Source organism: Lampetra planeri, chromosome 65, assembly GCF_965212315.1.
Source record: "Lampetra planeri chromosome 65, kcLamPlan1.2.h2, whole genome shotgun sequence".
Lineage (NCBI taxonomy): Eukaryota > Metazoa > Chordata > Hyperoartia > Petromyzontiformes > Petromyzontidae > Lampetra > Lampetra planeri.
Window position 1 is genome coordinate 508,060 of NC_136171.1, and position 12,866 is coordinate 520,925.

Here is a 12,866-nt window from a genome sequence, read left to right on the forward strand (position 1 = left end):
ATATGTGAGTATCACTGTGAGTATGTGTGTCACTGTATGAGTGTAATTATGTGGAATGTTCGAAAGCTCACTGCAGAGGAGAGGCTGCCACTCCTCTATCGGGAGCTCGCCCGGTACTGGCTGGATCTCTGTGGCTTTCAGGAGGTCCGGTGGACTGACTCTGGCGCCAGTGACCATGAGGAGTAGACAGTGGCTCTTCTTCTGAACAAAATAATTAAGGGGGTGTGGGAGCATGGCGGTGATGTTTGGGAAGCTGTAAGCCCCAGGCTTTTTCGAGCTCACCTCCCCATCAACCGGAGGCGAGGAGTGGTGGTCGTGGTTACTTATGCCCCCCACCGAAGACGAACATCCGTGGAGGGATGCAGGCAGAGCCGATGAGTCGGATGCCTTCTATGACCTCCTGTCACAGGTGCTGGCTAAGTGGCCACTCGGGATAAAGTCATCCTGTTGGGTGACTTCAATGCCCGAGTTGGTCATGATGCTGGCACCTGGTCTGGAATGATTGGAGGGCATGGGCCAGATCAGCTCAATAACAACGGTAGGAGGCTGTTAGATTTTTGTGCAGCCCATGGGCTTGTAATTACCAACACGTTCTTCCGGCATTGGCGCATCCACACAACATCATAGATGCATGCCGAGTCCAAGCAAGAACATCTGCTGGACTACATAGTGACTGACCGCGGATGCGACCCCATGTCCTTGACACCAGGGCCTACCGTTGAGCTGATCTGCCCTCTGACCATCGACTAGTCATCTGTAAGATGCGCCTGCCATTCTTCCACTCCGGTGGTGGGTGTACACCCAGGACCCCATTCCAACCTAAAGTGGCCTGGTCTCAGTTTGCTGATGAAAGTTGCAAGCGAGAATTTCATAATCACTTGCGGCTGGGGTTGGCATCGTCCCCCACTCCTCCTGATGTCGAGGGTAAATGGGCGAGATTTAGGACTGTGTCTCGTGCAGCTGCAATTGCTGCGTTGGGTACGCGGTCCAGCCCTCCCCAGACACCCTGGCTGACAGAGGAGGTGTTCAGGCTGGCTGATAAAAAGCGACAGGTCCACTCTCATCGGCTACAGCATCCCATGTCAGAGAATGAGGAGGCTTACCGCAGCCTTCGCTCGGAGGTTTGGAGAGCCATTAGGCGCTGCAAGGATGGGTGGTGGTGGCGGGTTGCTGAGGAGATGGAGTCTGCCTCGGTGGCCCCGGATCACAAATCACTATTTAACTCCATTAAAAGTAACCTGCAGCGCCACACCTATTACCATCATTAGGGGAAAAAACGGTGATCCAATCTCCGACCCCCAGGTACAGGTTTGCAGATTTGCTGAGCATTTCTGTGAGGTCCTAGGGGAGGAGAAATCCCTCAGCCAGGAAAACATCGTGGCACAAAGTGGGGATGACCCTGCTGAGGCTGCGGTGCCTCAAATATTGGAAGAAGTCACCCCCTGTCAGTGGCTGGCTGAGGTGCCATCTGTTGAGGAAGTACTGAAGTCTGAGACCAGGAAAGGCACCGGGCAGAGATGATTGCCCAAGCGAAATGCTGAGGGAGGGTGGCGTTTGTGCACAGACTGCCCTATATGACATCATAACAATAGTCTGGACCACTGGATGGGTTCTGCAGGATTTGAAGGATGCCTGGTGGTCCCCCTCTTTAAGAAGGGGGACCACATAGACTGTAACAACTACATGGGCATCTCACTCCTTAGTGTGCCAGGAAAGGTCCTGGCAAGGATTATTCAACATCGCCTTGTTAGGCACGCTGAGGAGAGGCTTGTGGAGCCCCAATGCGGTTTCAGGAAAGGGCGGTCCTGCACAGATGCCATATTTTCTGTCTGTCTGTTACAGCAGAGGTGTAGGAAATTCCAACAAGACCTACATCTCTGCTTTATTGACCTGGTCAAGGCCTATGATACCATCACTATGCCTGGGTTCTAGGTTCTCCTTCGTGCTTTTGGAGTCCCTGACTCTCTGATCACAATCATTAAGGACCTTCATGATGGTGAGCAGGCCCAGGTAAAGCAACGTGGCCGGGAGTCCGAGCCATTCTCTATTCATCTTGGAGTGCGGCAGGGGTATCATCTGGTTCTGACATTAACACATTTTTTACCACTTCGTTCGAGGTTACCACGGCTGTAGCAAAGAAATCTCCATCTGGCACAGATACAATGGGAGACTGACTGATGCCTAGTGCAGTCGAGAAATATCTCTCTATTGGTCAACCATGTTATTTATGCTGATGATCTGGTGATTGCTGCTCACTCAGAGAAGGAGTTGGATGTGCTGTTGGAGCATGCTGGTCCGGTCCTCCTCTGGCAACCTAAAAAAACTTTAAAGATTACAAAACAACCTAGCACGCGTCGTCATTGGCTGCACTCATCCCCGTCTCGACTCACTTGCCTGTCTCCTTGCCCTCCACTGGCTACCCATTGCCAGCAGAGTCACATAAAGATTGCCTGCCTCTGCCACCATGCCTTCACAACTGCCTGTCCCCCGTACCTCTCTTCATTATTGACGACTTGCAGCACAGTACACGGAAGATGCCTTAGCAGTGCGACTCACGACCTCCTCTTGATACCAAGATCCAGGATGGTCACGTCTATGCGCCGTTTCTCGATGGCAGTCTGAAACGCAATCCCTCTGGACATTCGCAGCATCACCTCAATCGTCTCCTTCAAGAGACACTTAAAAACTCACCTCTACAACCATGCTTTCGAGTAACTCTGAGCTTGGCTCCATGCCTCTGATTTGCGGCCATTACGTCCGCAAATTTGCGCGCATTCTGAATTGCATTATTATTATCATCAGCCCCTCCAAAACTAAGCACCTGCCTGGGTATTTTGTGTCATCAAACACTCCACCCCTTCAACTCCCTATTGGCGGGGCAGTTATGGAGAGAGTGGAGAAGTTTCCATCCATACCTGGGCAGTGTGCTCATGACCAGCTCCGGTTTGACAGCAGAGGTCTCACTCCATATCAGTGAAGTGGCATTGTCTTTTCATTGGCAGTGTAACGCTGTGTGGAAGCTACCTGGTCTGTCGCTCCACAAGAAGCTTCAGGTCTTCACGGCCAGGGTCATGCCCTCCCTTCTCTAAGCTTGTGAATCGTGGACCTCCCTAATGTAACATATATGCCAATTAGAAACATTCAGGCTGGCCTGCCTATGATCCATCCTTGCTTTATCCAGGCTGGAATGTGTGAGGAGCTCACAAATTCTTGAAAGATCTGGACACAGTCCCATCGGTGGGCTCCTCTCACAGGCAAGGCTGCGTTGGCTGGGTCATGTAGCCCGCATCCCCATCCAGCACATGCCCAAACAGCTTTTGTTCGGCTATATAGAGGGACATGAACTAGAGAAGACATAGAATGATGTGGCACGAGACGATGTGGAGCTGAGTGGACTTGCCAATTACTGGTACCAGCGGCGTTAAGATCAACCTCTGTAGAGGAGGCTCGTGAAGGATGATACTGGGCAGTTGGAGGCAGTCGCCCTCCAGCAACAACGGACGACAGAGGAGCGATGCTCACAACAATGAGCAGAGCGCCAGGCGGATAAATCACAGCAAGTTTGCACAGTAGGCAGTACAGGTGGTGCATCGGCAAGTCATGTAAGGCAGTAAACCCACGGCACCTGGGTCTGTCCCGTGACCTACTGCCAGCGAGCGTTCCACATTTCATGTGGCCTTCAAGCAGAAGTTCGGGTTCTGGGACCAAGGTGAAGACATCTCGCCGCTGCCGCTCAAGCAAGGGACGGACCTCAACCCTCACGAGTCGACGGGCGAGTGATTGTTTATCCCCCCGCCTGGATTGGATGAGTGAGTAGGTCTGAGGGAATGTAGGCGAGTGCAGCGGAGCAGAAGGAGAGCAGCTCTCTGTGAGCGAAGCCTCTGTGTGAGCGAAGCCTCTGTGTGAGCGCTGTTGTGTGCAAGCTCTGTGTGAGCACGACTGTGTGCAAGCTCTGTGTGAGTACGACTGTGTGCAAGCTCTGTTTGAGCACGACTGTGTGCAAGCTCTGTGTGAGCGCTGCTGTGTGCAAGCTCTGTGTGAGCGCTGCTGTGTGCGAGCTCTGTGTGAGCGCTGCTGTGTGCGAGCTCTGTGTGAGCACGACTGTGTACAAATATGAGCGGGACTGTGTGCAAGCTCTGCGTGAGCTGCTGTGTGTGTGTGCGGAGCTGTGAGTGCGGAGCTGCTGAGAGGAATTTCTGCCACAGGCATGTCAGCGAGGTGTAAAGTAGATAGGGCAAGTTGGTTAACAAAGTGACCGTATAGACAGAGATAGTAGTGCCTACAACTGGTGCGAGAGAGAGTATTTAAGTGTAAGCAGGTGGCTTCAACAACGTGTCTGACCGAGTGATTCTGCACGACACTACACTTGTTAAAGGTTTCAGTTTGGTGTTTTAACATCTTAACACCTGTTTTGTTGCCAGAAAAAAGGAGAAAACCCTATTATTATATTTTGGGACTGGCAAAAGAGCTCCCATGATGTTTATATATGTCTATTGCAGGGAGGTGCTGGGAGGGCAGCAGCAGCTGTGGGCTGTGGTACTGGCGCTCCCCGTGCTGCCGGCGCTCACACAGCTGCTCGTGCTTCCTTTCTTCCCCGAGAGCCCCTGCTACCTCCTCATCGACAGAGGGCAGCCCCAGCAGGCGCGCCGAGGTCCTTACCCCTCCCTCTTAAAATGTTTATAATCCCTTTCTTTTTTCTTCACGTCACCTAACACAATTCTCGTTGTACTCTTGCCTTTTGGCGTTCTCTGGTCTGACACTGGTGAGACAAAGTCATGAAGAAGGCTGTCTGGTATAAGCCGATCAGTTTCAAAGACAATACATATATTCATCTTCTTGGTTCTTTCGGTAAAGTCACGTAGAAGGGAAGTAATAAAAGAATACAAATAAAACATAATAAAATAATTCTCACGACGTTTCGGCCACAACGCAAGCAGCCGTCCTCAGGTGAAAACCAGGTCTGTCGAGGCGACAGCGTCTGAATGAAACAGCACACCTGCTTGGAGCATATATATAAGCTGGGTTGGAAGGGGGGAAAAGGGCGCCTTGACAAAAGAATATGCATATCAAGAGGAATTTAGCATATTTATGGGAAATGCAGGTATGTGATTAGTACTACTTATGCCCGTGCATTATGCAGGGTTAGCAGCATCAAATGGAAGGGATAATGGAAATGCAGGTATGTGATTAGTACTACTTCTGCCCGTGCATTATGCAGGATTAGCAGCATCAAAGGGAGGGGATATGGGAAATGCAAGAATGTGAATAGTACTATTTATGCCCGTGCATTATGCAGGATTAGCAGCATCAAAGGGAGGGGATAGCGGTAGCATTAATAAAGGGAAGGAGTGTTAATAGTATGTAGCTGCAGTAACTAAAACCACCACGTAAACATAGATGATACTATGTATAAACTACATAGTATCATCAGTAAACTAAATATACTCTACAATAAGCTGAGTTACTAACAGTAAGTAATACATTACAATTCTACGTCGTAAAAAATATATAATATGCTTCCATCTAAACTGTATTCTCTTACATCTGCCACGGCTGAGAGTCTACACCGTACTATATACTGCCATAGACAAACCCAACATTAAATTACATACTGTATTGCTATACATTGTAATATTACACTATGTATTATTCTACCCACCCTAATGTATATCACACTGCTGTATAGTCAATAGTTAATATACAGCAGTGTGATATACATTAGGGTGGGTAGAATCATACATAGTGTAATATTACAATGTGGTTTATAGCAATACAGTATGTAATTTAATGTTGGGTTTGTCTATGGCAGTATATGTAGTGGTGGTATTGACGTGCGCCGACTGTGACAGTGATGGATCACGGGGCGGCGCGGGGTGCGGGGTTGGGCACGCGTTGTGGGCGTGGTGTGGACGCGCGCGCCGGGAGTGACAGATGACGGGGCGGCGCGGCGTGGGTGGTGAGGCACGATGAGATGTGGGAAAAGAGGATCGTAGCCAGCGCCCAGCGATTGGTCGAATAAGTGGGTGCTCGCAGCGACGTCCGCAGGTGGGGTATAAAGGGGGACGCGCGAGAGCACTCGGGGAGAGTTACCCAGTTGAAGACCCGAAGACGGAGCTGAAGACCTAGTGCCCCGAGACCCCTAGTCCCGCCGTCCTTGTGGGGACCGGGGCCCTGTGTGGCTCGGAGGCGAGGCTGTGGGACCCGGGGTCCGACGCCCCCGTGGGTCGGGCTGGGGACCCACAGTCGAGACGGATACCCCGGGCAGGGAGTGTCCCGAGTAGCTCAGTGGCGTTAGTCGCCGAGTAGCTAAGTGGATGTTGGTCATCCGAGTAGCTCAGTGGCGTTAGTCGCCGAGTAGCTAAGTGGGTGTTTGTCACCCGAGATACTAAGTGGATGTTGGTCATCCGAGTAGCTCAGTGGGCGTTAGTCGCCAAGTAGCTAAGTGGGTGTTTGTCACCCGAGATACTAAGTGGGTGTTTGTCACCCGAGATACTAAGTGGGTGTTTGTCACCCGAGATACAAAGTAGGTGTTAGTCACCTGTGAACGAGTTTGATAAAATAAAGAGTGTGTTACCCGTGAAGTCGTCTCCCGCCGAGTTACTACATTACAACTGGCGTCAGAAGTGAACCTGTCTTCAAGAAGAATGGACACTAGGAAGACTACCCGTACCCACGAGCGAGGTCGGGAAGACGACGGCGTACCGGGGACACCAACCTCGGGAGGAGAGGACGAGGAGTTGCCGCCGATGCAGCCCTTCGCGGGGATGGCCGGCGCTCCGCTCGCCTCCGACACCAGCCTGCAGGACGCACACTCCCGGTTGGCGGAGTTGCTGCTCGCCGCCGCTGCAATCTTGGCGGAGATCTCCGTTCCAGCGGGCGAGAAAACGGCTGCGGGGTTGGAGGAAGGAGCGAGGCTGGCGGGATCCCGCCAAAAGGCGCTTCGCGCCAAAAGTCTGGAAGTTCCCGCCGTTTTTGAGGGGCCGCCATCGATTGGCGGGAAACACGGACACCACGTGACCGGAGACCTCCGCTCAGCGCAGCCCACATCATCAGCGCGCACCGGAGCTCTCCATTTTGCGCCTGACAACCGAGCCGACATTTTACACAACTACAGCGGAGCGCGGGAAAATCTCTCCGACGTCGACGACGATCGGGTCCTCCAGCAAAGATTGCCCGCGCTGTCGGCGTTCAAGGCGGATGGGGGCGACTGGGGAGCCTTCCAACGAAGGTTCCTCGCTCATCAGGAGATGTCGGGGTGGTCCGACACCACTGCCCTGCGTGCGTTGCCAGCGATGCTCGACGACGACGCGCTTGCAGCCTTCACATCTGCTGCAAGGTCGTCCCGCTCTACGCTCCAGGCCGCACTACACCTGATGGCGAAGGTGTTCGGACCGCCCTCCACGTGTCGCCACCAGTTCTACGATCGGCGGAAGGTGGCTGGAGAAACGACGCTCGCCTATCGCACGGCACTACTCGCCTTGGCGGACGCAGCTTTTCCCCGCATGGATAAGGAGGGGAAGGACGCCATGGTGACGGAGCAGCTGCTGGCGTTGGCCCACGAGTTGGGGGTCCCCATCAATGTGGCGGACGAGATGGATATCTGCTCCCTGGCGATCGCCACGAGCATTCACGCGTACGAGGTCCTCAAACGCAGGCCGGGGGTCGTCTGCAATTTGGCGGGGAACGCGGTACTGGCAGCCACGATCGCCGAACCTCAGCCAGCTGCGGATCAGGAGCAGGCCTTCGCTGCATCGCGTCCGGGGGAGTGGAGAACGGGAGGTCGTTCGCCCACACGTTCACCCCGCAAGCTGGAGCAACCGAAACCAACGACGTCCGTCGTCTGCTACAACTGCGGCCTTCGGGGTCACGTCGCAGCCGGGTGCCGGGCCCCGCGTCAGCGCGCCACAGGACCACGTCGGGACGACGACCAGGCCCACAAGTCATCCCAACAAAACCCGGCAAGTCGCGGCACCTCACACGTTCGGTCCACAAACACGGCACATTCGGGTCGCCGCTTGGCGGTGGGGGGTTCGCGGCTGGGTGCCGGGGGTTCGTTTCGGCGAGGGGGGTCCGTACGCGGCCCGCAAGCAGTCGAGTGGTCCGAATTGGCCCACAGGATCGTGGCTGCGTCGGCCGGGTCGTCCGTGGTAACGGGGTTCATTGACGGGGTTGAGGTCCGGGTGCTTGTTGACACGGGTGCGTCGGCCACCATCATCTCGGACCTTATTTATAACATTCTTCCCATCCAAAGTAGACCCCTTCTGCCAGTAGACGTGCCATTTAATGCGGCGAATGGGGGATCCCTGGGGATCATCGGCCAGATTCGGGCGACTATTTGCATTGGTGACATCAAATTGGCGGGCCCTATTTTTGTATCATCATCGCTGGCCGTTCCCTGTTTGCTAGGTACGGACTTTTTGTCCAAAATGCCCATCAAAATTCTCATAGATCAGGCCTGCATTGAGCTTCCGTCAGGTCGGCGGCTTGCGTTCTTGACGAGCCCTACCAAAATACGCACGGTTTGTGCGACGGTGCAGGCGCTGGCAACTCAGACTGTAAGGGTGCCCCCGGGATCGAAAATGTTGGTACCCCGTCGGTTGAGGAAGCCACTCGAGGTGGGCGCGGTGGCACAGGGGGTGCCGTTGGGGCCGTCTAACAGGGCCAGAAGGGGCCTCGACTTAGCGGTTGCTCAAACCATGGTGAGAGGGGACAGTGAGCCGTTCGTAAGGGTCCTGAATACGGGGTCGCGGCCGGCCGAAATTGCGCAGGGAACGGTGCTGGCTCACGCCGCGCCGCTACCCGTTGAGGAACGGCTCGTGTCTCAAGCGGATTTCACTGTCGAGTCGCATCCTCCAAGTGATGAGGGGACAGAGTGGTTGGACTCGTTGTGTGCCGGTTCTGCTAACTTGTCCAAAGTGCAATTGGGAGTCGACGCTCCCACGGGGAGGGATTCGCTGTTGTCATTGCCCCTCATTGAGTGGGGCCGTCTCCAAATGTCCGACAGCTCCCTACTTACGCTACGTCGAAAAGTTGGCGCTCCCGAGGTAGGGGATGCGCGGGTTGGTTCCTGGGTGTGCAGACAGGGCCTTTTGATGAAGTGGGACAACATGTCCCGGGGTCACGTGCTCGTTGTGCCTGTTGCTATGCGGGGTAAGGTCGTTCTGGCAGCTCATGAACGGCTCATGCATCTGGGTTTTCACAAAACGCTCGCCCTAATCCAGCGAGACTATTATTGGCCGGGGATGGGTAACGACGTGGCGAACATTCTTAAGGGATGCGTAGGGTGCGCCGAAAGAAAACCGCCACCATTGGCAGCTAATCCACCGCTGCAATCCATTCAAGTTTCGCGCACAAACGAATTGGTTGCGTTGGACATCTTGGGGCCCTTTCCTGCTACACCGAGGGGAAATAGGTTCCTGCTGGTTGGCGTAGAATACTTCACCCGATGGCCCATGGCATGGCCACTCGCCAACCAGTCGGCTGCAGCGGTGGCGGACGCCTTCGTCCAGGGTTATGTTTTGGACAAGGGCGCCCCCGAACGCTTGCTGACGGATCAAGGAAATAATTTTTCGAGCGGTTTGTTGCGCGAGGTGTGCGACCTGTTGGGTACAATGAAAGTGCGTACTTCCCCCTACCACCCGCAGACTGACGGGATGGTTGAGCGTCTGAACAGGACGATTACGTCTATGTTGTGCCAACAGGTCTGCGACGATCAGGTTGATTGGGACTTACAGGTGCCGGGGGTACTCGCGGCCTATCGAATGGCCCCTCATGCGGCGACGGGGTTTTCCCCATTTTTTCTTATGTATGGGCGGGAGGCCGATCCGGCCATGGACGTCCAACTGGGGATTTCCCAGCCACGTGCAAAATCTAAATTGGCAGACCACATCAAATTTAATATCGCCAAATTGACTGAAGCACGGGAGGCGGCGAGGTTGAATTCGCGGTCGCGGCAAATTGCGAACGAGAGATTGCATGGGCGGAGGGTGCATACGCATGATTGGAAACCAGGCGATAAGGCCTGGCTGCATTGTCCACATGCACCGTTGGCTACGTCCCCCAAGTTGTTGAGACCTTGGAGGGGACCGGTGGAAATTGTGCGGGTTGCACGACCCCAGAGTATACAGATTAAATGGGAAAAACGCCGTTGGTACGTGCACCCCTCCCGACTGAAGCCCTATACGGCACCGTGTGACCCCGTTCTGTGCCGTAACGACCGGGCGTGTGATGTGACCGTCGACTCGGGGAGGGAGGTGTCGCAGGCTGCTCCTCACGTGTTTCCACCTGACCCACCCCCAGGTGCCTCGGGCTTGACGGCTGCTGACCGTCGGGAGCCTGAACCCCGCGGCACGCACGGGTCCTCGGTGCCTGGCCGATGTCTTTCTGAACCGCCGGCACCACCGGACGTTCAACCGCGTCTGGTGCCGTACGACGGACCGGCAAGGCGGACTCGGGCTAGGGCACAACAATTTTCATGAAGACGTTTTTTTCTCAACACCGAGCTCGCCCGGTGTTCCCCTCTGCCGGGGTAATGTCCCGTTGTAGGGACGCTCGGAAAGGATGGGACACTGCACGAGTCGAAAGAAAAAAAAAAATTTCCATTTATTTTCCTTTCTGCATACACATTGCTATTGTCACTCGCCGGTTTGTATATATTGTTCTATTGTCGCGGTGGCATTGGTTGATGGTTGCGGATGGTAGTGTTCGCGTCGTGTTGTGTTGTTACGTTAGTTGTTGTGTTGTGTTACGGGGCACACAGGGCGGTTTGTATATTTTTATAGCAGCCGGGTCGGCTGCGAGCTATGTGGTAGGGGGTGATGTAGTGGTGGTATTGACGTGCGCCGACTGTGACAGTGATGGATCACGGGGCGGCGCGGGGTGCGGGGTTGGGCACGCGTTGTGGGCGTGGTGTGGACGCGCGCGCCGGGAGTGACAGATGACGGGGCGGCGCGGCGTGGGTGGTGAGGCACGATGAGATGTGGGAAAAGAGGATCGTAGCCAGCGCCCAGCGATTGGTCGAATAAGTGGGTGCTCGCAGCGACGTCCGCAGGTGGGGTATAAAGGGGGACGCGCGAGAGCACTCGGGGAGAGTTACCCAGTTGAAGACCCGAAGACGGAGCTGAAGACCTAGTGCCCCGAGACCCCTAGTCCCGCCGTCCTTGTGGGGACCGGGGCCCTGTGTGGCTCGGAGGCGAGGCTGTGGGACCTGGGGTCCGACGCCCCCGTGGGTCGGGCTGGGGACCCACAGTCGAGACGGATACCCCGGGCAGGGAGTGTCCCGAGTAGCTCAGTGGCGTTAGTCGCCGAGTAGCTAAGTGGATGTTGGTCATCCGAGTAGCTCAGTGGCGTTAGTCGCCGAGTAGCTAAGTGGGTGTTTGTCACCCGAGATACTAAGTGGATGTTGGTCATCCGAGTAGCTCAGTGGGCGTTAGTCGCCAAGTAGCTAAGTGGGTGTTTGTCACCCGAGATACTAAGTGGGTGTTTGTCACCCGAGATACTAAGTGGGTGTTTGTCACCCGAGATACAAAGTAGGTGTTAGTCACCTGTGAACGAGTTTGATAAAATAAAGAGTGTGTTACCCGTGAAGTCGTCTCCCGCCGAGTTACTACATTACATATATAATACGGTGTAGACTCTCAGCCGTGGCAGATGTAAGAGAATACAGTTTAGATGGAAGCATATTATGTATTTTTTACGACGTAATGTATTACTTACTGTTAGTAATTTAGTTTACTGATGATACTATGTAGTTTATACTTTAGTTGTTTACGTGGTGGTTTTAGTTACTGCAGCTACATACTATTAACACTCCTTCCCTTTATTAATGCTACCCCTATCCCCTCCCTTTGATGCTGCTAATCCTGCGTAATGCACGGGCATAAGTAGTACTAATCACATACCTGCATTCCCATATCCCCTCCCTTTGATGCTGCTAATCCTGCATAATGCACGGGCAGAAGTAGTACTAATCACATACCTGCATTTCCCATAAATATGCTAAATTCCTCTTGATATGCATATTCTTTTGTCAATGCGCCCTTTCCCCCCTTCCAACCCAGCTTATATATATGCTCCAAGCACGTGTGCTGTTTCATTCAGACGCTGTCGCCTCGACAGACCTGGTTTTCACCTGAGGATGGCTGCTTGCGTTGTGACCGAAACGTCGTAAAAAATATTTTATTATGTTTTATTTTTATTATTTTATTACTTCCCTTCTACGTGACTTTACCGAAAGAACCAAGAAGACGAATCCCTGCGGTCACGAAAGCTTTAAATTGAAATACATATATTATCAGAGCATATTTTGTTTGCATGTACACCGCAAGTATGTGTGGTTAATGCAGACTTGATGCCTTGCAAACTGTATCTATTTGGTCTTTGAGCATCTTAACACCTCATGTTTTATTGTCAGAAAGGGTTAAATCTATTCTTATTTTTCAATACTCTCTTTTAAAAAACTATTCTTTCGTATAGCGTTTGAAAAAAGTCACAGGCTATACTCGTATTATTTATTTATTTTATAAGCCATTTCATAGCATCTCGGGTGGCTGAGTGGAGTCCTGTTATTCTACGAGAATGTAGCTCGTTGCATTGGACAGTCATCAGTGAGACCCTTCATGGTTTGCACTTCACTGCATTTGCAGTTTGATTTAATCCTTGATTTTAAAATAATAATAATCCTAACCTCTATGTTATGAAACGCCTTTCATATCGAAATATCTCAAAGCACAGAAAAAAATAAACTCACGAGTGTAGATTACATCTAAGCGAAATAATAGCTGATAATAACAATATTAAATGACAACTATGCTCCAATTGGCAATACAATGAACAAACTATGCAAAAGCAAATAGTAATGAAACAGT

General features: G+C 52.9%; 1 protein-coding gene across 5 annotated transcripts in view; it reads left to right on the top strand.

Annotated features, from left to right (window-relative positions):
* LOC144737206 (solute carrier family 2, facilitated glucose transporter member 5-like) overlaps positions 1–12,866 on the top strand; it is a 65,173-nt gene that overhangs the window by 37,104 nt on the left and 15,203 nt on the right. For all 5 annotated transcript variants that reach the window (XM_078619929.1, XM_078619926.1, XM_078619930.1 and 2 more), the window contains one exon: positions 4,500–4,651. In XM_078619929.1, the coding sequence (XP_078476055.1) occupies positions 4,500–4,651 (152 nt within the window). The remainder of the gene's footprint in view (positions 1–4,499; positions 4,652–12,866) is intronic.